Genomic DNA, 27707 nt, shown 5'->3' on the forward strand with positions numbered 1-27707 from the left:
CCAGTGCAAGGAGGCGAAGTTGTACGTCGATGGAGCGGATCCAGCTTGGTACTACTCATGCTATTTGAATGGCAAAGTCTGGACTTACACTTACACGCAGTGCAGCGACGGCAGAATTTTCAATGAAGATCTGCAAGCTTGTCAATTCTGAAATATATTCTCTGTATGAAGATTTCCTTGAAAATAAACGAAGCCACAAACGCAAAGGCCTCTATATTTTCCTTATTTCATCAAAAGACATTCACGTTCACTTCCTCACAATGGATTTAATTATAATCATTTCCCCGAGGCGCAATTTTGCCTCTGACATTGAAATTTCGGTCAAATTGCCACAATACATTTTATATACCATCCAAATCTCTTCATAAAACGATGTTTGCACGGCATTAAAGGAAAAAAATAAAAGTCTTTCATTCATTTCTTGGAGACGTGTTATCAAAAAGTCTATTTTACTAGAAAGGTGTTTATAAATAGGTGAAGGAAAAAAACACCCAGATTTATGAGATTGCATGCGAGAGCAAAAAAATATGGTGTTATCTTTGACTCTCACTTAGAAAGAATTTGGCGAATAGGGTGAAAAAGGGATGATTTGTAGATGCTTTGAATTATATTAATAATACATATAATTACGGCAATTTCTTGTAGATAAACATAGATATAAATGAACTGAAGGAAGTTTTACACTCCTTTAGTCAATATTACACAAATTTGCTTTGCACTTCATTTCTTATTTCTGTATTTCCCATCCATATGAGCCCCACTCTTCTCTATAGCCAGGAAGACGACGTGCTGAATGAAAACGTGAACTCAACTAGATTTTTGCAGATTCCTCAAGATCAACTGATAGGCTTATTCTCGGAAATGCTCAAAAAATACATCCAGAGTCAAGAGATTTACACCTTCCTAAGTCTTGTCAACACCCACACTCGAAGACTCTTATTGACCTACTGAAAACTGTGACGCGCGAGACCAAAAAACGCGCCTTTTTTATCTCTAAGCCGTAAAGCAATTAAAGAGTATATCAAAATTATCAAAAAAGTGATAGCGAGTAAGAGTGCAAATTTCCATGCGATGGTATAAAAAGGCGGTTTCTTCGGGCGATGAAGCATATTTCCAAAAAAAACTCCCAAGATGAAGGTTTTCATTGTTTTGACTGTTCTATCTGCGGTGAGACGAGGAAGTTTGTGATTTTTACAAGGTTCTCTTGAGTTTAAAAGATGTTTTTCGTAGATCTGCGGAAGCCAGGCAGCAGGAATTCCTTCTTTGACAGCTGTGGCAGATGCTATCTTCGAGCCTCGAGTAGTTGATGCAATTGCGACCTGTGGAGGCTCCTATGGAACCAAGTGTGCGGATGATTGTTACACTATGCTGGCAAGTCATAGCTTCTTATTCCAGCACTAACGACTGTCTAATCTGTGTTTTCTCCTCAGATTTGCCTCGGTCCTGGCGTGGAGCCTTCCCAAAGCAAGTGTGGTACTGACAAACCCTATTGCGACCAAGCTAAGAACATCTGCACTACTGAGAAACCGGCAGGCAATCCTAAGTGCGACGCAGCGCCACCAACTACGTTCAGATGCTCCGCCGCGACAGGATTCTTCCCGCATCCGACAAACTGCAGCCAGTACTTCGAGTGCGATAACAGCGAAATCTACAACTATCACTGCCCGCCGAACTACGTCTGGGACACAGACGGCATGGGATGCAAGCAGAAGAAGGTGACTGCCGATTGCGGCACCATCACCTGCAAAACCGACGACCTCACGGCGCCTCTGACCAGCAACACCACCTTCTTCGGCTACTGCGGCGTCACCGACGCCTTGGGCGGAGTGGTTGTGTCGAAGTGTCCCGGCCTGGAGAAGTACGACACTGCAACGAAGGGCTGTCTGTTCGTGTGTCCTGCTGAAGGACTCTTCGGCGACGTGACGAATCCCACTTGGTACTACGAATGCTACAAGTCCGGCACCAAGACTGTGTTCACGTACAATGAGTGCTTCGGAGGGCGAACCTTCGACGATGAGCAACAGCGATGTGTGGCCGCACCGCCGGCAGCCGGTGGTGCCTAAGAATCTCCGCGCAAACTTCACTTATCACAGTGTAAACAATACTATCAGACAATTAAAGAGCACTTTCGTCTTATTTGGCGCAATCGTGGGTAATTCTTAATTGTGTGCAATTTAAACTTTTGGGAACACCTCAAATCACTGTTACAACTTCCGCGAATCACAGTTTGCGCGGAAATTAATACAAAGTTTGCATGAGTCTCGTGGTGAAAATGCTTGTTATCTCGTGGAGAACACTTTAATGACTTTGTATTATTGATTTATTGTGTCTCTTTCGGGTGAATTTCCCAAAAAGTTCAAAATCCCATCGACAAACTCCAACAATTTCAATTACATGCACCGCTTTAAAGCGCTGTTGGCAACTTCTTTGATCATCAGTCCTGCGTGTGTCACATTAGTGAGTGGTGAAATGCGAGTTGATGGAATAAATGAATGGAGCGTCATTTGGAGAGGATTTTTCCTCGCGCTGATGCCTGTGAAAAGGACTCTCGTGTGTAGGAATTGACATCGTGCGCTTCTCTCGCCCAACTCCTCAAATTATTAAATGTCATGCATTTCACTCACGAGTGCGGAGAAAGTGCCGCAGAGTGAAACCACACTTGAGCAGAAGCGCAAGACCTTAATTTACTTTCCACCCCCACACATCCACCCTTAGTCAGTTATCAAAGTGATGCTAAACTTGATTTACGACTGTCTTAAAGTTTAACGGAACCATTACGTTGTGCGCTGCACTTTGGCATCGTTTGCATTCGCCAGAGATTGTCTCGTCGATGACTTTCAGAAGGTGTGGGAATCGACCTTTCCCGGCGACGTTGTTTGTCGCCAGCACGCAAGGAGCAGATGATGTGATCAGCAGTGGTGTACAGCTCAACGGTAGTCTTAGAAAGTGTTCTAATATTCATATTATAAGTGTTTTTTTCGTAAACTAAGAGAGTCATTCTTCAAATTCCTTTCGATTTAGCGAATAATTTGCGTAAATCTTCTGCGTAAGTCAGCTAAATTGCTAGTCATTGACAGAATCCAGTGTTTGCATGCCGTAAAGGCTGCTTTTCTCGAAGTGTCAGGGACTTTGCAAGTAAATCAGGATGTGGTGTACAGAATTTAGCCACTCTATCTCACCCTTGGCAGCACGGTCACCTTGGCCGCACCTCCGGAGGGGATGTTTAAGAATTTTCCACGTCCACTGAATCCCTGGGAGGAAAGTGGCCTCGCTAATCCTCGTTAGAGTATCCCACAGCTGATGATAATTAATTTATTCCAAACGAGAAGTCGCACATCCGAGATTTGCAAGGCGACTCTCTCACACCCATAAACTTTCAAACTTATCTAATTTTGTTTGGGAGATCCATAACTCTGAATTTTCTATCATATTCTGCACATAAAATTATGATATTAAATTCTTGGACCGTAAATGGGTCATAAAATCATTAATAACTTGGGCGGATTGAGAGGGTGTGTCCTAAGAAAATAGAGGGCTTTTGATTAATTTTTCAAAGAGTTCATACCTGTAACGTAATGTTAGCTGATGAAAAGGTCTTTGGCACGTTGCTAGATTTTCTAAGCGTCTAACGTATTATTTTATGTGAGGCTGTTTATTGCAAAAATCCACACAAAGAACTGTGATATCGCGAAATGTTTGCCAAACGAGTGAGATAAAAATTTCCCAGCTTATGAGAAATTCCTCAAAAAAGAAGAACTTCAAGTGGTGAAACTTTTATTCAAAGACCACCACAGAATCATGGGAAGTCTTCTATTTATGTAGTTGGTTTCATGATGTTTGACGTGCGGGGCAGAAAAAAGGGGATGAAATTGGGATGTTGACGATGTATGCTTTCTGGTGAATTTAATACGTGTGGAAATTTATGATAATTTTATGCCTCACGATGGTATTTGACATCCCAGCAAGAAATAATATAACTTGTATCAGTCACTTTTCCTGTGTGCTCTCCGAGGAGAAGATGTCTTTGCCATTCAATTGCATATAGATTAGGAATGTGAAGGAAGGGTGGATGGAGAATGTGATGAATTCTCGCATTTTTTTTCTCTCTCCCCGCGCCGCACGACTATCGCCCAGTCTTTTGACAAACATATTACATCGCATTTTCCTTCCCAAATAATCCATGCATGACATGGTAAATAACATGCATCTGCACAGTCCCGGAAAAGGGTTGGAATTCTACTTAGCATAAAGTTCCTTCCGACTTGCCAAGATATTACTTCCAATTGACGCAGAACATGCAGAATCTTCCCTCTGCCAGGGCGACTAATTAAGTGTCTCTTTGTCAGTGCATGTGGAAATTTCTTCCCTCAGCATTTCATTTTGATATGGAAATTAGACTGCTCGCTGAAGGTGTCTCGAATACAACCCACAATGAACTCATATCTGCAGCTTCTAATCGTCTTCTCTTGTTCACACTTTCTCAGCATAGGCAGGGTGGATTTCCCACCGCCCCCAAAGGCGGAGGTGGAAAAACTCCGAGCCACATGAAGAGAACGCCTAATTGGGGCGATGAATTAAATATAGACTGTTTCACACTTAATCAAGTGCGGCCGAAAGTCTCATGCAAATTCAATTGTGGTCGCCACACATGAGATATTTATGAGTGATTCCAGAGGGTGTGGCTGATGGGGACAATTTCGGTCCACAGAGGCAGATTCCGCCAAGCTGATGCCATACACAAACTATAAATCACTTCGCCTGCGGAGCTCCTGTGCTTCCTTCACCTGGCGCTCCTGAGCCCCCGTTTATCGCCCCACTCGAATATTAAATGTATATGATCAAATCGAATTGCAACTCCGAACTGATAAACTCCCCCTCGCCCACTTCTATGCATATTTAATTCAACATCCGTGTTTGAGTTTGCATACAGGAGCGCCGATTATCATTTTCACCTCGTTGGCAGAATTGGCGTTGAGATGATGAGGCGACCAAACTATTCGGTTGGCTATTTAGTGGCAACTTTTCACTTTGTGGTCCACGCACATGCACCGGAGCGCTTTGAATATGAATATTGCACCGTGAAATGTGGCGCTTTGACAACAAAATTAAACAGAGTCATGAACTGTGTGGACTGTATGAAAGAATTATTGATATATCTTGTTCAGGAATTGCCTCATTTATCGCTTCGATTGTAGATTACTTTCAGCGAGTTAATATGCGAAACTCCTGATCTCTTTTCCCATTCTTTCAGCGTCCTTTGGTAACCTTCCTCTGCGGAAAGTCAGTGGCCCCGCAGACTATCTCTCATTTTAAGCCTCAAGATTACAACTTTAAGGTTCTTACTCGACGTGCCTGAGTGGAGCTGCAAAAGCCATTGAAGAATTTTCCAGAGGAATCTCCAATCGATTGATTTCTCAACTTTCCCAGCAAGGCGCCGCTCAACTCTAGAGCACCACGGCAAAGGGCTGAAGAGCGCCTTTGTTCCCATTTACATTACATAATGAGCAGAGCATGAAATCAGAGACAATAGCTAATTAACATGAGCAATTCACTGCTTAATTTTCGAAATGCGTTTAAATGCACTCGCTGCTCGACATGAACTTGTCAGAGTTTCCCTGAAGAGCTAATTACCAATGATGACAGTCGAAGAAAGCATCTCTGGAGTGTCGTTATTTCGTGTGTTGTGTGCAATTATTGAAATTGAGGTGATTTTGCCAGGGAAAATTGTCCGACTGAGTGTGGGAGAGGAGCGTCTTGGGAAGTAGAGCGTGAAAATGGAAGAGGATCTCGTGGGTTGGCTTGAAGAAGAATTTGATTGATTTTTCATTCCGCGCATGAGAGCAGAAAACCATACCCTTCTCTTGGCTTTCGAAGCTCCTTCTCAATTTAATAACTTTAATTGAAAGATATTGGAAAACTCTCCCCCAAAATATCTCTGCAAAGCTCTTTCTTGAGGTCTGCCGATCGGCATAAAAGTACTTTGTGTGCGGAGGGAAAAAATCGCTTACCTGCCAATGCCTCGTGGATTGATATCTTTAACAATTTTCACGTGCACACGTGGGCAATTGAGCCCACCCTCTCGAGATGTACGCTGGAAGCTGGAAAATTTATTGACCATCCTGCCCAAGCACGCCCAGCAGAAATTCGACGAGGCACTTTTTGGCGGGCAAATGACCCTTATATATTTTGGCAATAAAATAAAGAAATATTTTACCGAATCATGCTAGATAATCTTGTAAATTTTTTATAATTCATCCCAAGTGAGAAGGCCAGTCTCGAAACCCAACTAACAATTCGCATCACGAATGGCCAGGGAAGCAGTTTCCAAGAGAAATACCCCGTGGGACTCATAAAATTCCCTTTTAATGAACGATTTCGAGTGCGCAATGAAAAGTTTGTAATTTTTACCTCATCCCCGAGCGAGAGATTCGCCCTGGAAAATGGGATTTTTTTCTCTCTCCATCCACCGCCGCACTTGCAATGCGGGATTTTTCTTCTCCTTAATACATTATAACTTGATTTGTTTCATAAACCCTCCACACGGCAAAGGGGTATTCATAGGGGTGACTGTGTAATAACTCTCAAATGTTGGGTGAATAGTAAATTGGATTAAATGCCAGAAGTAGAATTTATGGATTGCATTAGTTGCATAAAAAATGCAACCCCTGAAGATGGTCGAGATAATAGAATTAAGTAGTGCGGTCTGGCAAACGCACGGCCCTCATTCTCCCGCCTAATATATCAGCAATCAATTCGATCTATGATCCGGGAGGCTGAGCTGCCAACGAGACAACAAGAGCCCCGGATGGAGAGACAAGGAGAAGCTCAATCACGTAACAATTCCCTCCCACTTTGTCAAACACTTCTGCACCCCTCGAGCGTGTGTATTTATTACATTTTGGCGGGAATATTGTGCAACTTGTTAGTAAATAATCACCCACTATTATATCGTCCCCGTGACTGAAATGGTTCTTTCGCAATCGGATTGTCGGGTGGGATTAACCAATCGAATTGCCAGCGAGAGTCCTCATTATTGAGTTTGCAGAATTGCTTTATGCCTACGTTCATTATTATTTTCCAACATTTGTCGAATTGGATGCTGTGCCATTCTCCCTCTTCAGCTGCTTATGGGGGACTTTCGCAACCCCTGAGACACCCTTGCCGGCAGCCACATCAGCGATTGTCAATCAGTGTTCTCAATCGACTTTTTTTTACCACCATGTGGAAAACATGAAATAGAGTTGTGCGGTTTCACATGTCGCGAACGAGTGACAAGCATGGGAAATTGGAGATGTCGCGTCACAAGAAATTAGACTTTTATGTGCAATACTTTGATAAAATCAATTGGATTTTATTTTTCATAGAGAGAGAGAGAGGGTTCCTTACAATGCCACTCCCAATTAAGACTTTGGGTCTCATCAATTGCAGAGCATTCTTCGTTGTGTAGTAAATGTAATGTATTCCGGAAGTTACAGCTATCCACTCCTCAATTCTTGGCTAACCTCACTCTCAGACTTCCTGGAAGTCCATTAAAGACGCATAAAAGCATGGGTATTTTCCGGGATCCTTTCCCACCACAGCCTTCCACTCACACTCTCTCTCGCCCTGGCACAATGCATTCAATATTAATCCTCCTCTTGCTTAATTACTCGAAATTTTCGCCTCAAGAGTCCCTCTCTCGCCCACGAAGATTAAAGAGCACTTCCACTGCCGCACATCAGACAATTCCCTCCCATTCTTCGGATCCTTGATGAAATAATTGCAACTTTCTTCGCACGCGGATAATTGAATATTAAAATTATTTCTCCACGCGATTGAGTCAAAAGGAATCCTCGGCCAGATTGAATTAATTCTGCCAAAGGGGGTGAAGTGGCACGATCAAAGGGGACTTTTTGCGTGCGGCACCACGTTTGGGAAGCAGAGGTGCACGTTCATCTGCACATGGAATAATCATGCGGATTTTGGGTGGAAGGAGGAAATTGGACGACAGAGTCTCGTCATTCTCTGATTTAGCTCTCCTCGAGCCACTGGAATATTGCATAATGGCACTCCTCTCTGTCTATTTTATGTTCCTCAAGTGGCATTAGTCAAAAAAAGGGGGAGACGACGGCCTGTGTAGTAAAACTGAGGGAATTCCCTTTTGATGCCCCTTCGCACTCAATACAGCTCGGCAAAATTGACGCACAATTGTAGCGATTAACAATAAAAATAGAAATTCGAGAGCAAATAAAATCCATCCTCCCCTATTTCCTTCCCTCGCCAGCCTTTCGGGGTCGTTTTCATGCCCAAAATGGGCACCAATATATGAGAAATGGGTTGAAACTCCATGCCATCCATGGGAGGAGGGCTCTAAATTTGCATCAAAGGCTCAAATGTCCCCTGTTTGGTTGTTCAAGAGAGAAAAGAAACCACTCTCGCTGGCAGCGTTTGTTGTGCAACTCTCTCGTCAAATATCATAAGCATTACTACAAATATTAACTGTTACAGCTCAATGTTGTGACACAGGAGCAATAAATAAAACTCCCTTTTACTGGGTTTTTTTTTCTCCTCTGCATGAAGAGCCACTCATGAAGTTGCTCGTCTCCATCAAAGAAAAGCCCTTTTCAAACAGTCAAAAGCTATACATCGTGGCGAAGAGTGAGGGATATTTTGATGGGAAACATCCGAATTCCATTGACAGCTAATCTCTAGATAAATTTGGCAGTCCAATGAATATATTTCTGGATCAATATATGGCCCATAAAAGCGAATAAAGTGTTATGAGGCTTCATGGGAAAATATGACAATTTTCATTGGGTTGTTTTCCCAACATCATATTTATTTTTCTCACCACTCACTCACTCTCTCTCTCATCTCTCAATATTTGCACCAAAATAGTCTGATAAAAAACTTTTTCCAACACCTTCGAACTTCATGTTCATGATTATTAAAATTAATATTGAGAATATATCAGAAAATTTGTATTTTTATAGTTGGAAACTCTTTCAAAAATTCCATCTTTCCGAGTTATTTCAGATAATATTCTCTCCATTCGAGCACTTTCAAAAACTACATTTCACTCTTTTCGTGACGCGTGAGCAATTTGTCGCTTTTCCATCGATTTTTTCATGCTTTCAAGCAATTATCAAAATCCCAGTGAAAGACTTCCAAAGTCGCTCTCATGTCGACAAATCCACCGATTACGGGCGATACTTTGTGATACATTGAAGCATAATGAATCTTGTTCTTTTCCATTTGGCCCAAATAAAATATTCAGAGAGACATATTGAGTGAAATTTACATTTAGGTCTTGACTCCTTTCTGGTTATTGTCCCCTTCTTGAAGACGACACTCAAGAGACACAAAGGGACATCATTTTCTATTCCGAAAATGCGATTAGAGAGATCATACTGGCTCAACAATCAATTGAGTGAAATATGTCAATTCGAATATCCGGCCTCTCTAATATCTGTTGATCTCACAAAAGACGAGAACTCCATCTCTCTCTCTCGTGTCCCTCATCCGCAGGCGACCAGCAGAGGAGAATTTGTAGAGTTTTCGGGTTGCCCCGGATAAAAAATGTAGTTGTCATCGTTGGGAATTTGTATATTTCTTCCTATTCCTCGCTCTTCCTTCCAATGCCACGGAGCATTGCATGAAGAAATGCTCATTGTGCCCTGTAGGCGGTCCCTTTTGATAAATTAGTCAAAAATGCGTGGTGAGGGATTATAATTTCATTGTTGTATCGCCCAGAGGGACTACGACATTTATTATGTGTACTTTTTCCTCATTTCCCCTCGTCGCCCGCCGTCTTTGTCATCCACCATTGAGCGCGCGATGCAATGCAGTGGAATAGAAATTAAGAGCGCCCCCGAAGAAGAGACAGGCAAAAGTTTCGTTGACAATATCGTGTGTGAACGCTTGTCAGACACATCTCAATTCGCTCTGTCCCATTCGGACTGCCCTAAATCCCAGTTCCGACCGTATTGAATGTCGCATTTACCTCTGTGTTTCACTGATCTCTTTCACTTCAATAGGCATTAATTTCGACGACTGAACAGGAATCACTTTACATGCAGATAATTACAATTCACTCGCTTTTCTTCCCTCACTTCACAGGGTGGCTCACATACGCCTCATTCCCACCTGATCGTCGCACTTCAATACAATCCCAAGGAAATTGATTAAATTCCTCTGCGACACATTTTTGGGGAATGTATTCAAATGCTCCAATTGGAGGAGTGATGATATTTCAGACAGCTTAAGCTTAGCATTCTTGGTGCTTCTTTCAACAAATTTCCAAGGCCTCTCAAGTACCTTTACGAAATATCACACAACGTGAGAACTTAACTAGGAGACTGTTAGGAAATTGTGGCGGTTCTACGAGAGAAAATTCAATTTAGCGTATCTTTTGGAAGTTTAACCGTTAAAGAACTTTATGAATTTTGGAACGGATTTCATCACTGAGCTTGTTTGTCTTTAAAATCATTGTTAGAAGTTAATAACTTCTAAAAGATTTTCTTAAGACAATCATAATGAAAATTATAGTAATGTTTGCTGTATCGATTTGTTAACACCATTTTCAAAGGGATCAAAACTGTATTGCAAAATTCCAAAAAATTGACTCAGATAAATCTGGCATTTTTGGAAATTTTCCTTTTTAATCTTTTAATACATATTTCCGTCCTAAAAATTCCACCTGGCAAAGCAGAGGGTGAGTCACCCTGTGTGTGTGACGGAAGTCTGTGGATGAGGACAGAATGAGGGTAGTTTGAGTCCACAATTTATATTTTCAAATGGTTTTTATATTATGATCCAATTCCACCCCAGAGAGCCTTACGTGAGGCAATCTTTGGCTGAGGGTCTGGCCGAAGAGCGGGAAATGTCTTTGGTAGTTGACAGTTGGACAATATATACGATTTTATCTCAATAATTGTGAAAAGTTCTGACCTGAGAGTGTACATCTGGACTCGGGCTTGTGCGATTTGATGCTGGGAGATTACAAAATTTGAACTCTCTTGGGAATGTCTCGAGTGGAGAGGGAAGCAGTGAGGCGGACAGAGACGATTAGTTGAGTGAATAGAGTTGTAATACTGATGTAATTCTCCGTGTGACCCATGGTCTGAGGATGGGCGAAGAACTCTTTTGGCCTTTCTGTGCGACGACCAGGAATTTGTGTGGCCGAAGCGTGATTGTGGCCCATAAAACGTTAAAATATTTTACTGGAATTAATTACGGGAATGAAAGGCATCGTGTGTGTGCTGTGCATATGAGTTTTTTCCTCCGCTCGTGTGCGGTGTGTGGGGAAGGTCCGATGATAAGAGTGGTGTGGAGTCGTTTAAGGTAAATTATTTTATTACGTGTTGTCCCGTATACAAATAAGAGACGGAAAGAGAGAGAAGTGGAAATTGGGCGGTGGGTGTTGTTTAGCGAAAGTTAAATGCTGAATTGGATTCTTTCATCACATGAAGATTGCCGTGGCACACAATCTCCTCATGACACGATCACAACTCTGCACACCAAATTGAGCATTTCGTGCGCTGCGAGGGACTTTTCTCCGTCATATCGCGCTTCTTTGAAGATTTCCACTCTCTTCTCTGCACTCTGCGACTGCGGGAAATTGTCGCAAACGACATGGAGGAAGCATTATTAGCGAGGTAGAATGTCGATAAATAACAATACAAGAGCGGGGAGAGTAATTCAAACGGAAGCAATTATCGCAAGATGTTTCACTCGTGAAATGAGACAATTTCTCGCCTTCCTTCCGCCGGATTTAGTGGGTGAATGTGAACGCCAAAGAAGTGGATCGTGTGGCGAAATGCAGTGATTTTCCTGCAGATTTCCCGCACATGTTGCAAAGCCATTTCGTCCTTTACGCCCCGCGCGTTCATGTGCTGCCATGAGGGCGTCAATCACCATTAAAAATATCGACATTAATTGACATCTCGCATGGGATCTCATGAGCATTTCGCCTTTTAGAGATCATCACGAGTGGAGTTGAATTTCACACACACACAAATACACAGCATGACGAGCGGAGGAAGTGGAAAAAGAGCGCCTCAAGATGAAAACAAGTCAAATATCAAAAGGCATTCGGATCACTTTCGATTACCGCCATGCGGGGGATTGTTTTTTGCTCCTTCCGCAGCGCGACATAAAGAGAAAATTATGTGGAAAAGCCAGATGAAATGTGAGATATGAATTTATACGAAAAGATACACAAGTAAAGGGCCGAAGCACGCAGTCTTCAATCCATCTGCTCGCCTTTGGGTCGTGAATAAATATCTCTTGCTTGGCGTATTATCTATCACGTTTGACACTAACAGCGTGTTAATTGCCACCGTTTTCGAATTACCAACTTTGCCGGATGATGAATTTATGGGCCAGAATCTGCGCCCTCGCTTCAATGTTTTCCCAACGCAGATGCCCTCATCCTCTCTTTCCCCAGCATTCCAGCTCGCGCAGTGCGAGGGTCCGCAGAAAAAGCGAGCCGTGAATAAAGTGTTCTCGTGAATTATCACGAGAACGCCTTTCGCATGCTCTGACGAAGGATGAATTGCGAGCAATTCGTGGAATCCGCAGCAAAGCAGAGTGTTTCGAGGGGAGAATATTTCTTATTAAAGTGTATAATTGAGTGTAATTCGCGCTTCTTTACTTACACATAGTGTTGTAGTGTACTTCAGTGCAGTGAAACTGAGTAGCGAAATAGAAAGAATGGAGCGATTTTAATAAAACGCTGTCATTGCATTACGTTTTTTGCCTTGGAATTAATTAGAAAGTAAACAGAGACTTAAATAAGACAGAAATTCTAAATATCGCAGAGATGTCTTTAAATTTCTGTGCACGAGTTCAAAGTCCTTTGTTGTAAGTAGTTTTCCTTCCACTTCTCTGAACACTGAGTATTTCATATCATTGAGGATAATAATATGATATTCCAGAGCTGAGATAAACTCAGCTAAACCGACTTGTTGCCAAGGATATCGTAAGGTAATGTCTTATAGAGCAATTTGAAATCGTATTTAGTGTCACTTCGAAAGCACTTAACGTGACCAAATGCCGCAGTTTGCAATGCAAAATCACTTGTTTTACACAAACTATGCCCAAATATCCTTCTAAATGAAATGGAAGCCCTTGTACAAGAATTGAGCTGGCTTTCCTCCGTCGCAGCGCGCCTAACTCAATCAGCAATAATGACAAATAAATGTGCCCCTCGAGTCCTCAATTCTTAATTAATCCACATCACTATTCTGGCGACGGAGTGGGAGATTTTTGCTGATGACTATCCGCGAGAAATGGCAAATTTGCAATTTTGATGATGACGAAACTAATCCAATGAATGAAGTATTCACCCTGACGTGAAATGCGGAGCTTCGCGCGCGTCACAATTCGCCTCACGAGGGGTTTGGCGCGAAAGTTCGCTGAGGGACGCCGAGGGCGAGGGTGGGGGATTAGAAAGTTCACATGGAGGTGAATTAATTGATGAAGCGTAATATAGGATTCATATTTAATTCGTCAATTTAGCTCTGGAGGAGTCCTTTTCGTTTATTTAGCAAATTGCTGAAATTTTCATAAGCTCCATTAAATCAAATGTATATAGATAGTGTTGTTGGATGGAAATTGAGAATTAACACATGTTGGAGATGTTGGCGTAGCAATAAACATTGGGATTAAATATAAAATAGTGAGATCCTCTCGATTCCACCTCTCGTCATCTCGGGTTTTTCCTCTGGGAGGGCGGCGAAAGGATGAGACGAGGAGGTTTCACAAGGATAAAATTAATTTCCGTGTACCTAATTGACTGACTGCATCATGCTACAAAACAGAACGTTTACGCTCAAGTCAGTGTTTCGCTTAATTTGAGTCGATCCATGGCAGAGTATTGCACAGTGTAATGAGATCCGACGAGGAATAAAGAACAACAAACCCATTTTCACACACACACACACACACACATACACACACAAGAATCCAACAAAAGTTGCCGCCCTGCAGAAGGGTGAAAAGATTGGATGAAATCCGTTTGTTCTCCACAGCATTTTATTCTCTTAAGGGGATTATACATGTGAGGGTGGACTTTTTTTCGGGGTCGGAGAGAGTTGCTCTGTAATTAAATTAAAACAAGAGAGAGAATGAGAGCCAATATTTTCCTCCAACCACACCCAATTAAAACTCAATAAAGCCCCAACTTTGCACGGCCAGAACCTCACAATTGAACGAGAGAGCGAAAGAGCAAAAAAACGTGACAAATATTTGCTAAAAGTTTTCTATTTGACTCCATCGAGTGTGGACAAAAAAGGAGATGCAAGGAAATTGATTTTTTGCGGTTTATCTGGTGGAGGATTTAGCAGAAAAGAATGAGGAGGTGAATAAACTCGAGGCTTGGCCTGTGGAAAAACAACCCCACGAGAAGTGGATTAAGGGTAAATTGTCCAGTACGTCTAATTTAGTCGAAAATGGTTCAGCTGCTCGACATTAATTTCACCATGTGGCCAGTTGAGCTTCCCCGTGCGATAAACATTGATAAATTACACAAATCAGCCCTGATGGAGAAATCCATTTTAAAATTGCACACTTACACCTTCACCCCCAAGTTGCGAGTGCAGCGCGATGAAATTCCTAGATGAGGATTAATGGAATTTCAGCTCCCTAATATTCATCAGTCGAAATGATTCGATTCCGATGGAATATCACACTTTGCCTACTGTTTTTCATCCCTTATCTATCAACTTCTCATCTCAGATCTGGACAATCCCCTTCAATTTCTCAGACTAACTCTCAACTCCACGGGGAATTCTTTCTCAGGAAGCCAGAACAAAAAATGCAATATTGAGAAACTTTGCAACTTTCAGTGGGCAATTTAAAAATAATTTCATTTATCCCCATCTCAATAAATCACTGGACTGGGTGAGCATGAAAAATGGGTCAGCTCAGGAAGATATGGATTTTCCCCTTCCTCAGCCACTGAGAGACACCATCGCTTCTTGTGGTGGAAATTCAGTGAAATTCCTGCACGATTGCAGGATTTGCCACGTCGTTGTCAGTACGAAAGAGATGGCTATTAATGAGGGAAAAAGAGAATGAATTCCCATGCATCCTGGCGCTAATCTCTCGGGATGTGCTTATGGTAATTCTCCAGGAGACTCTCTCCATTGGAATTAAATGCGGGAAATGGCTGAGAGGCGGTTTCAGAAGCCTTGAACTCCTGTTTCCACCAACCAATCATTAGGGGATTTCAATTTCGAATCACCACGAGGGATGCTTTGTTGTCGACAAGCTGGCGGACTGGAAAAGGATTTCATCCATCGCTCCTCTTGAGCATTCTTTGTTTCTCCCGCGGTGCAAAACCAGATTGCATTCTATAGGCTTTCCCATTGATGGCGCGATGGGACAATTTTTTTGCCCTGCGGTGGGCTCACAGGGAATTATTCCGGCCAATCGTGCACCTCGAGAGACGCGGCACTGAAGTGGGGTTTCCATTGTAATTTGCACCGCATGAATTTCCTGAAGGCTCTGCCTCTCTTGCCTCAGACGTGCGAAATAACTTCTAATTGTGCTCACATTCCGGAATGGCGCGAAAAATGCTGGATTTATTCGCAGCTGAGAATCCCAGAAATTCCTCATCCTCGACGCGCACGGAGAATGTCTCCAACAAGACGCGGAACATTTATGATTATGAATATTGCTGGAAGATGGAAAAAGAAGAGAAAAGAGGGGCGAAGTGACTGAAATGAGGCGAGATGATGAGACACCATTGAGATTAATATGAGCTGTGTTCTCCAGGCACCTCTTCCGGATGCCTCTCGTGTCTCTCGCAGGGCGAAATTGTATTTTTGTCTCTTTGTTTTCCACCCATAAAGAATCTAATTGAATTTTTCCATCCACTCCGGTGAAGCTCAAGTGGGACAGCCAAAGAAATCACATGATGAATAACATGTGACTGTATTCGAGGAAATCTTTCCGTGCGGTGTCTAATTAAAGTCGATATAAATAAATACGATGTCGAGAGTTGAATTTCTCCCTCCGTCTCCTTGCCATAAAGCACCGACAGTGGATGAACACAGGAGAGATGCTGAGTGATTAAAGAATTAAGAGTTGAGATTGAAGTGTCATGAAATTTAAATCATCTAAGGCACTTGAGAAGCCCATAAGCGAAGGATTGTGCCAGGAATTTGGATAAATTCAATCACTCCTGGCACTTTCGCAGTCAGTTGAGATCCTTGCAAGAAACTTTACTTCCAACTCTGGAACTTTAGCTGAGAAAGAGATCCGAGAAATCCCGCAGTTTAGCGTACTTGAAATGTCTAAGAAAGCCGCCAAATTTCCATTTTACCATCATTAAAGTGAGCAAAAAGTGAGGATGATATTAAATGTTTTGTTCAATGTCCGTAAGGAATATTCATTAAAGTAGTATTTTTAAAACTTTCCCACAGACATTTCCACTCTCTTCACGGAACAGATGAAATGACATGGTGAAGGCTAATGAATGTTTGCAGAAGTATTCCATTGAGGATTTTCTAATTCTCCCAGAGATGCTCTCAAATGGGATTTGGCAGAAAGAATTCCTCGGACACTCGAAGCTTTTCACTGTTGCTATGTGGAATGAAAAATCCCCGAGCGAAGATGGTATTTATTGCCCACCCTGCTAGATATTTAATATTGTTTGGTGGCAACTTTCGAGCGAGGATGTCGTGATTCGCCGTCACTTGAAACTTGTCTATTGATTCCATTATTCTTCATTTGTAACCTGTGGAGCGCGCGCACATGAAAAACTAATGGGATTTTTTCTCTGATGCTTTCCCGCATGAAATGTGCAACAAATGCGCTTCTTGGGCGAAAATCCGGATTATGTCTCTCAATCCACCTTGCTGGCAATTTTATTTATTGCCCAGCGCTCGGCTTCTGCCCTTTGTGCAAGGTCAAAAAACAGTGGTATTCCACCCTAGTGGTCTGGGTTCTTTTAATTTGAAAGCTCTCTCCGCTCTTCATGTGTGAATTTTTGCGGTTTTTCGCCGCATTCGTGAGTTCATGCCGATTTTTCACCATATCGTCCTGATTAAAATATCACTGACAGCCCAGCAAAATGAGCAAAATATTCCACTCATTTTGCGCGCGAGCCTTTGGTGTGGTTCAGCAAGAGATTTTAATCACACAAAATGCCGAACTCTGCGCCTAAATCATTTCGCGGGGTGTAAAAAATGGACATGAAAACCAATGAAGAGGAGCGATATTTCATTTCCGGCGTGTTTTAGAGAAAATTTCATGTTGTAAAAGCCAAAATTGTTTTGGCAATTTCATGTGATCATTGTGCAGGCACACACACAGGAGTGTTTTATGCCGCGTAAGGGGATGAAATTGATTCTTGGGAGGGTTTTGGCGAAGGGGGGCAGGTATTTATTTAATTGATTAAAAGCACCACGGGAGGCGGAAGTTGTTTATTAAACAACACTCTTCATCCACTTGTTGTCTGGTTTTGGGGGTGAGGGTGAAAATGAGGCACTTTTTCCGCATAGAATGAGAATCACATCGCACAATGCTTTACATTCTCCTCCCTGGCGAACACACAACACAGGCGCACACCTTTGCCATGCAGGAGCGAAGAAGAGCCCTGCCGTGAAGTGTCTGAGGCGGCCACAATGGGTGGTGAAAGAGATAGCATCTTTCAAATTAATTAATATAAATGACTGTGGGAGAAAAAGCACAACAAAGAACACAATGGAGAAATTCGAAACTTTATTTGGTGGGAATTGTTTTGGGGTAAAGCGCCTCTCTCACATAATCACCCACCCGACGCCCACCCACTTTTCGGGTGGAAAACTTCTGTGCGCCGTGAGGAAAATCACCACCGAAAACTAGGGGCAGAGGGTGGCGCACATCCCAGAGCCACCCTCAAAATATCTCCGGGAGGGCACAATTGCACCCACTTTACATTTTCTAATTTCTCACGTGCCCTATTTATTAAGCTAAACATTTAAACTTTTCATGCCGCACACACTCTCACACACACACACATTACGATGTGGAGGATTTGCTGGAGGGCAGAGGGCGGCGAGAGCCCCCCAGAAGTGCCATAACGAAGCTCGTTCGCCACCTCGGCAGGCTCAGGCAGGATTCTTGGGGGCTCATATTACCGAACATATTCATTAAACATTACACATACATGAGAGCCGAGAGCTGGAGTGCATATTGGCCAACTTTCACTCCGCAACTTGTTTCTCGCCAGCTCAAATGACTGGCACGGGTGTGGGTGAGGATTTATTCGGGCCCAGAATTGCTTTCCTGGGACCGGGAGTGAAAATCAAGGGATCACACAAGTGCTTCTTCTTCCTGGCCCAAGTTTTTCGGGGCGGCAGAAGGAGAGAAGAGCAGCGAAGATTCATGGGAGTCTCTTTAATTCCCAAGAACTGTGACTATTTGTTTAAATAATCTTGCAAAGTCAAAGGGGAAAATGCGGAAAATTAGATGATAAGTGTGGTTAAGTTGTTGTGACGTTGGCTGAGGAAGTAATATTGTATTTCTCCCCGCATGTCAAGCTCACGAAGAAGTCTGATTATACACTTTACATGGTCTTAGCGTGTTCGTGCAGCGCAGTAAATCCATAGGAAAGTTCATCTTCTGCTATGCTCAATCCGGCGCGATGAGAGCGCCTTTGGCGGTTAAACTAATACTTTGTTCAGTAACAATAGCTGCCGTGCGCCAGAGCGGCATATGAAATGTTATCAAGAGGAAGCCCACCAGCGATCAATGTAGTGTCTTTGCCCCAGACAATGTGGCGGAATTTCCTATGAAAATCCACTCGAAGCGGTTGTTAAAAAAAGCACAAAAGAGGTGAATATCGCACAAAAGCTCCAATTACTGGCGGGAGGAAATAACATTTCACGAACTCCCCTCAAAATTTCTCGCCTCTCGCAAAGTTAGACACCGCTGAGGATCTGGGCGAGGAGGAAGCATGGCCTCGGGGGTGTTTTAAGAAAGCATTAACACCTCCTGACTCACTTGCCGGCAATTTCCCGGGGAAGCGGAACTGCGAGAGGCGAAAAAAACCCAGTGGAAGAATTTATTATTCTCCAGATCCTGGAAATTCATTCGGCACGCATACATTTTGCGGTGTGGGTGGCAAAACCGCGCGATTGATGAGATTTCTCTTCGACAGTATATCTCGATCGACAAAAGCGTGTGTAATTGGTTTCCTTTTCCGCTTAGCACGGCTTTCACTTGCACACCCGACAGCCTGTCATGCGGGGATGCGGAGAAAAGCCCCGAGAGTCAGTGAAGGTGATCCTGGCCGAGGATAAGAAAAAGTGCGCAGTCGATTTGCCTCCTCGTCCTTATAATAATGCTGTCAGTTGCAAAAGTACACCGACACGCATTTTTTGCTCCTTCACTCTTAGATAGGCGGCTCTCTCGCAAAGATATTCTCCGCATTCTCTAGGCAACATGAATTGTTATTTGCCTCCTCAGCTGTATTTGTGTGTACATAAATAAATTATGCATAAAGTTAATGATGCTGAAGATTTATATATTTTGAATATAAATTAGTTCGTCGACAGGGCGCTCCCTTTTTTCCCACCCCCGCGCCTTGCATATGTTGAGTACAGGGAAAGTTCATAAATCACAATTTAGATTCCGGGCTGCTGAATGCCCCAATACACCTCTCCCCCGCGCGCTCTTCATCCCAAGCACACCTCCGTCATCCTGACTTGAGGAAACTTTTCCCGGCAAACTAAACTTCCCATCGGCTGTGTGCAGAACTCTTTTCCTCACGCCCGCAGCAGAGGAAAAAACCCAAGCGTCCGCCCTGTCCAGAGGCCTGAGGGGGTGGATTGTGTGAAAAAATTCTCACTTTCCCCGGCAACGCTCATCTACGCTCATCCTTGACGCTTGTAGCTCTTTGCCCCTTCCACCATAAAGCTCCTCCAACATGTGAACCGCATTAAGCTGCCGAGGAAGCAACTATGCGAGTTCTTGAGAGGAGATTATTTATAGATCAACTGTTTTTCAGCCAATCTAAGGAATCAAGCGATGACAATTATCGTGTAATCGTGTTCTTAACTTTGGTGAGATGCATTATAGAAACAGATTTTGCGATCATATGCGACTTTTGATAACCGGTCGTCTGGGCATTTTCGCAGCATTTTCAAGATTAAGACGATGCTCAAAGTTACTATGGCTGACATAACTCGTGATAATGACCTGCTCCATTTTCACATCAATTCCTTCTGTTTTTCTACGTGAACACAATTGATTTCTTAGGAAAAACCCCAAATAAATTTCATGAAAAATAAACTTTCTCCGTTGTTGAAAGAATTCCAACGTTGAAGGGTGAAAATCCACCCTGGAATTTTAATGATGTAATGAAGAATCTCTCCAACCCTTCACATTGTCATTAAATCTAAATAATTGTTCTTCACGGAGTTGAAGATGAAATTTCTCTGCGAGCGAAAATTGCTCTCATCTGGTCAGTGGAAATCTACGTGGCGCTTGGCAGTGCATTTTTCAGGGCGTCTGAAGAGTCTGAAAAAGATGCGGATTAGATGTTCGTGCTCACCCACGTTCCGCCCACTGTGAAGCCATTTCGCAAGTGAATCCTTAATAGGTTATGCGACTTTTGCCATCCACCACTTGAGCGTCTCGTGGACGATTTGTGTGCGGCTCCAGCTCTGCACGGAGAGATATCGTGCGGAGTGTTTTATATGACACCAAGAAGTACCAACAGAGGCAACAACAGAGTTAGTGACACTGCGACGGTAGTGGGAGATGCACACAAAAAAGGTCCACGAAAAATGTGTTCAGCAGAGTGTCGTCCTCTCCCTCGACAAGACGAACACAGCACAGAGAGTTGGCAAGCCGAGGGAAAAACAGGAGAGATGAAAGTCATGCCACCCACCAGGAAATCCCATACAGTTCACCAGGTCACCACGAGCACGTGGGACACAAAACACAGTGGAGATGCTCGAGTTTGGAAAGCACTAAAAAATGTATTCCAACCCCACGAGGAGACAAAGAGAGATCTGAAGATCATTGACTTGCGCTTCCTTCAAAAACCGCACGGCTCAACTCTCATGATACTATGTTCACCTTCTCAGCGCTACCTCAGACCAAAATCCCACCTCAGCAGCGCAATTTAATTTATTTTTCCTAAGAGTGCCCTCTGGCATGTCGAGTAAAACGTAAATTGATGCTGAGCCACCCCCGCCTTGGAAATCCCCGTAATTAATTTACATTTGTTGGATTGTTAAAAGAGCTTCCTCCACAATACGCAGCCGTGTATCTATTGACATGAAAATTCCACAATTATTCACATTCTTTCTTCACCCCGGAGAACAAGACTGCTGGAGACATGGAGTGGAATTTTCATGTGGTGCTCCATAGAAATGTACACGATCAATTTAAATTTCAATGGTGGGCACAGAAATGCCTCCAGAGACGTTTTACTATTTTCTGCCTGAAGTTTGTTTTAAATTTCTGCTACTCGGTTAAAATACAGGGACTTTAAAAATATAATAGGAGAGAGCAGGGCGTATTTTCTTTATTAAATTGAATGTAACTCGCTCGTCTATTAACTCGGCATTCTCAGATGCTCCACCCACGCGATTGCTCCGCCCACTTCATGTTTTGCTGATGTGTTTATGCTTTATTAGCACACCAAACGTGGGAAGTTTATATCAAACCCAATATTGTAAAGCTGGAATATGATTAAGAAGCTTTTATACTTCATTCTTCTCAGGCATGTTCTTCAAAACAGTTTCTGTTCATAAATATCTCGTGTGCCATAAGAGATTCCCTCTCTCCCTGTGGCTGTTTCAAAAATAGTCAGCAAGGGTCAAATGCTGAATGTATAAATTTAATTTCGAGGAGGAAAGTTCACTCACCAGTCTTGATCTGCACCACGACGTTGAGAATCACGATGAACTTCACTGCTGCGCTCATCCAAGCGCTTCCTCTCACCATCGCCGTCGGATTGAGAGCCATCTCTTCCCCCGCAAACACTCACTCTTGTCCAGGTTGAGCACTTGTGTTCGTCACCAGGCGCGCCTGGTCATCAAAGAGTCCTTCACCCACGAAACTCTGCCTTGAGATGGTCAGTGAGTTGCAGTGCAAAATCTGCTGGAAGTTCTCCACCGCTAGAGTTCCATCGCGGCGCCTGCAATGGATTTTTTTTGTTACCTTTTCATTCTATCTTATTTATACGCCATTAAATATATTTTATGACCACTCTCGACTCTGAGTTATTGCAAATCGTCTGAGCAGAATTAAATTTTCACACTATTTGCAACTACCCTTGCCCGTTCAATTTGCTCCGCGCACCCCAAAATCCACCTCAATTATTCATACCGGCGGCGAGGGGAAAAAATATTCGCCTCCCTCGAAGTGCATCTGGTGAATTTTTTATTGCACCCACCGCAAGAGGTAAAAGTGGAGATTCGAACTTCTGATTTAGCCTCACATCAAAAATCACTTGGCCAACATTTTCTGGGAAAATCCCAGAATAAGAGAGTATTAAATTTTGATTAATATTTCACGGGGTGAAAGTATGTTTGTGTTTGCCAAATAAGTGAACAGAAGAGCCTTATTTTTACCACTGATTAAAAACAAATAATTTTCTTCCATGCAAACCAGGCTTTTTCTGCACATTCGGAAAACACTTGTGTGTATGGAACTAATAGGAAATTTTGTGAGCGGTTGGTTAAAAGTGTGCACCAATATTATGAGTGGAAATAATTTCATTTTACACGATAATTCAACAATTGTTGGAGAATATTGATGATGTTTGTTTCATTCTACTGATTTTTCTCTCACTTTCCCGCGCGAGGGTGTGAGAAAAATTCACCCCGCGGAAAATATCCGCCCAGTCGAATTTTTCGTCCGGCGAGTAAACTCCAATATGGCTATTTTGATAATAATTTGCGATAATATTGTGTGTATTTTGAGGGTTGGACGTCGAGTCATGAAAACACATTACATTATTATACAGTTTCATGGCATCATTAATGTGACGACATAATAATTACGCTGAACATGCTAATTGGGTATTTATCCCATTGCACGCTAAAAATATATCACTCCACAACCGCCACTCAAGACGTCGAGGTTTCGCCGTCAACCAAATCAATTGCCAACCTGTGATCATTGCCATTGCTCGAAGACAGCACACGAATGAGTTTATCCAGGTCAATCCATTAGTGTTAAAAATGCAGAGGATTTTAAGTTTTCCAGAGAATCTGTTGCCGCACAACTGCTTTTAATATTCACCCAAACTATTGAATACATTATAGTGAGTGGAGTGTGAAATATTCACAAAAACTGACAGAGTGCTTTTCTGCAAACCTATTCCGGGACACATTACAGTGTTTATTTCTGACAGTTTTGCGTGATTGAAAATTCATGATTCTCCAGCTCCTTGTAGGTGACCAGAGTTCTGTGTGAAGCCACTGATCGATCAGTGCGATCCGGAGCGACGGAGTCACACCGTGTTCAGCGTGCACCTGGCGAATGGTCATGGGAAATCCACCCTCGGCGGGCGATTGAGCGGGTGTGACACGAGTGAAGGGCCGGTTATTAGGTTTAGAGACGTGGCGCTCGGCAGTGCACTGTCGCGCTCCTATGAATTATTGATGAGGGTGGAAAATCGTGTTTGTCATCGATGCATCCCCCGGGGCGCGTCAATAAATCGTCCAGTGCACTGGCAATTCACCCGCCACTTTCTTAACAATCCCCCATTCTTTCCCAATCAGCGTCGGATGATCTTCACCCTCGGGAGAACGTGCATGTCGGACATGACCTCATACATTCACGTCAGGGCGCCACAGAGTGGAAAAAGCATCTCGACCGCCGAAGAAATATGTGTAATTGTGATAGCAGTCAGGAGAGGATCTCACAACCACAAGAGACTCAATCTTACTCCAGGAATGCATACATTTCACGCTGCTTTTGACTAATGAATGCTAATTTTGCATTTTCATCCACTACTGAGGTCTCAACTTCTTCAGGAGTTCAGAGGGTAAACAACGGTGCGGCAGATGTTCAGTGAAAGTGAAGAAAATTGCCCAACTAATAATGCTGTCCATCAAAAGATTGCAATAAGGAGTGTCTTAATACAATAAAGTCGCACTACAATACATGAAGAAATTCAGAAACTGAATACTTTTGGCCCCGCTGAATGCATATGAAAGAAGACATTCGCCGCACAGAGTGACATGCCCCTCGGTGTTCCCTTGGAAAAGTGCTGAGTGCTTGCGAATGCTCTCTGAACGTTGGATGTTTTTATCCGGGACGAAATGACCCAATACGTGAATGCAGGACGAAATCCTCTCTGTGTGTCGCGTATGTTTTCCCATTTTGCTCTCTTGTGCACGAGCGATGGGCAAAAAGTCAACTCGCTTGTGTGTCACACATGTTAAAATAATTATGCCACTGATTGTCTCTGTGATTGCAAACCCTTGGAGGGACACTTCTGCGTCATCCCTAACAGCTTCCGCACGGACTCTCTGTGTGCATCTACAGCAAAAAAGGAGCGGCCAATCCCTTGATGCAAGGTGAATGGAGAGGGATAATTTTGCAGGAGTTATTACAATATTTTATCTCACTACCCTCGCTCCTGCCATTGCATGGCTTTTCCACCTGTCCCAGTCAACTCTCTGGGCTTTTTCCATTATCACATGGCATGGAAACAATTCTCGAGCAAAATAAAGCCGATGCGGAGTGGGAGAAAAAATCTCATGATTTTCAAACTATGCAGAGTGGGATGCAAGGGACATGAAATGGCCACGAAAGCTCTCCGGTAATCTGTGGAGATTACTCATTGTTGGCAGGAAATGAAGAATTCTGCCAAGGATTGCAAAACTGAGGCACTGGACGCTTGTGCAAAAATCAATTTCGATCAATTCACGGGCAAACAGCGAGAACAATTAAAATGGCAATTAAAAGTGGGCGAGCAAGGCGACAGTGAAGCATTGTCCCATTTCTCGGGCGGCCCATTTTTGCCACCAACACGAGAGGACTAAATTAACTATTCATTTGACAGAGGAAGTGTGAGCGGGACTGAAGAGACGAACTCCGTGTGAATGCAGATGACTCTCAAATTGGACTTGACACCCATTTTTGCCATCTTCCTCCGCGTCATAACTCTTTTGCCATCGCCGGGCGGACCCTTCATTTGGCATTCTTCGCCTCTCCCGCAGCACAAATTGGCGTTCTGGACTTAGTGTTTTAATTGACTTTAAATTACCGCTCCGAAAAGCTCATGGGGCGAGTTTTGCCTTCGGGGAGCACAAAAAAATTGCCACCCCTTTGGCTTGACTAAAGTAAGACGACAAGAATATCGATTCGCTGGGAGAAAGAGTCCGGTTCGAGGCCACCGGAATTCTCCAACACCCTACAATGTCTCTCATGGTGCTTCAGAGCCAAATTCGAAAAGTCTTTCCGCGTTGCGGCTCTCCTTTGAGAATTGGACCGGGAAAAGTTTTCCACAGACCAAGAAGTGCATTTGAAACTGCACAGTGAACTCTGTAAATTCACAACTAGCTTCTGGAATTAAAAAATAGTTTTAAATGCACTCCGCAAAGAAAGAGAATCATAAGTCTTGATTAAAACCAGAGCAATTTACATAATGTGATTGCCATTATTATGCTCAAGACACATTTTATTCAAAAATATGCAATTTCTGAATAATAACAAGGCGACAGACTAGAGTGAAAATGATACACTTTCAATTATGCTATCAGCATTATTTAAATCTCTTCGTGCTTCTCAGAAGGTACAGCGCGAATGATTTAATTTATAGACAGAGCGAAATATGTTGTGTGAAAAAATAATTATTAATTCTAATTTTATTCATTGAATTAATTTAATTTTGTTAATCGTGATCTTCATTATATATTCAAAGTTGTGGTATAACCTATTCTCAAATGTTTTTATAATTAAAACACAACAATCTTCTCTCTTTCATTTAGTTTACAGATAAATTTTTCAATTTTCACAATCCTGAGTTTAACTCTATACAAACAGATTCAGTTAAATCAATTCAATGGATATATCATACATAAATTCGGGCAGAATTTTCCCTTTGAAAGACTTTTCACAACTTGTCTCTCATCACAGCAAATTTAGGAAGCACAAGAGTATTTGAAATTCCCTGGGAATTGTTGCAGGATATTATTTCGACATAGCAGCTCTACAATGATTATTATTAGTTTTGTCACCACTGTATACATAAGTCAGGGTGGAAAGTGAATTAGAGGTGTGAAGGAAAAGCAGTGCCGTGACCGCGAAAGGCGAAGGGTATTTTGGCGTATGACGGAGGGCTTGGGAAGCGAGATGAAAGCCCGGGAAGGCAGGTGAAGAGGGGTGTTTTCTCCCTCACAAACTGTGCCGTGGAAAAAATTAATGATTCCCAGCCACAAGGTACAAATAGTCGTCGCATCAATCAATCAAAACGGAACCGGAACAGCAATTCCCGCCACTTGAGGATAAAGCGTCGGAAAGGAAGGGTGACAGAAAAATTAGTTTAATTACGCTTAATTGATGCTTCCTCTCCCACCCCTCCGTTCGGCGGGGGGGGGGGGAGATTGCCAGGGGCTCTGTGAATTTCTGCACGCACCTTGAGGGGGATTTTTCACCGTCGACGACCTGACGCTGGATTTCTCTGGCGGCATGAGCGAGTTCATTAGGTAAATTGATTTTGGATTGCACACAAAGGTCACTGAGTCACTGAGGGCAACGCGGTGGGTTCAGAGGGAATTATTGTCAACACAGTGTGATTAATAATAAATAGATGGACTGATTATTGAGGGTGACCATATTTAGGCAGGCATCCAAAATTCACATCCATTCTGTTGGCCCATCAGCTCTATTTTCCCCAAACACTGAACACACACGCAGCTCAGTCAAGGTTATGGTGAATGTTTAGTGATTTCCCGTCTCGGGAGAGATCTTCAATTAATTCAAAGGGGACAGACAAAGGTCTCGTGTTTGTACACTTTAAAGGGAGGGAAAATTTCAATCCTAAATCCAAATTCAAAGTGAAAACGAGTCTGTGTCAACAGTAAATATCACTGGAGATTTTCACGCTGGAACACAAACACTCTGTCAGCGTTATCTTTTGCCGTGAAATAAGTTTTCATTTGCTTGAAAATTGGCTAGAAGAGCACGCGGAGAAACACGCAAAAACTCTTTGATAACACCCCCTCGACGACTTTCATCCTCCGCACTTACAACTCCTCCGCAAAAGCATTATGAAGTGCGGAGAGACAAGCAGAACACACAAAAATCCTCCTATTGCTGTAATGATTGTATTTCAACCATGCTCGGGATGTTCTTGGGCGAAATGTTTGTTCTCTCTCCACGCTTCATTTCTGTGCATTTTTGCTTGGGGAATCATCTGCAGGAATAGCGGGGGTGTGCACTCTTTCACTGATATCTCTTCTCCTGGGGGGAGGATGGAAAATTTCACCTCAATATCCCATAGCGGATGGTACACACCTCGTGGAGTGGGTGGGAAATGTGAAAGAATGTATGAAACAGACTTAACGCCTTTTTAGTCGGAAAGTGAAAACCATAAATATATCAAACTCCATTGTGGAATGTTATTTATCGCTTTACTTTTCGGGAACTTTTTCCGTAATTTGTGCCCGGAAACACTATGAAATGTGCGCGCGTGAGGGTGGCGAAGGAGAGAACGTCTGTTGAGAAAAATTCAAATATGATGATGGTGTGAAAGGAGTTAAAGTGTT

The 27707-nt window shown here is 42.9% G+C and overlaps 1 protein-coding gene across 2 annotated transcripts in view; it reads right to left on the bottom strand.

Annotated features, from left to right (window-relative positions):
• The window catches only part of LOC132258689 (limbic system-associated membrane protein-like), a 93942-nt gene that overhangs the window by 52749 nt on the left and 13486 nt on the right, over nt 1–27707 (bottom strand). For both annotated transcript variants that reach the window (XM_059756112.1, XM_059756113.1), the window contains exon 2: nt 21849–22120. In XM_059756112.1, coding sequence (XP_059612095.1) covers nt 21849–21948 — 100 coding nt within the window. In that variant the 5' untranslated portion in view covers nt 21949–22120. The remainder of the gene's footprint in view (nt 1–21848; nt 22121–27707) is intronic.

Source organism: Phlebotomus argentipes, unplaced genomic scaffold (assembly GCF_947086385.1).
Source record: "Phlebotomus argentipes unplaced genomic scaffold, Phlebotomus argentipes genome assembly scaffold_4, whole genome shotgun sequence".
Classification (NCBI taxonomy): domain Eukaryota; kingdom Metazoa; phylum Arthropoda; class Insecta; order Diptera; family Psychodidae; genus Phlebotomus; species Phlebotomus argentipes.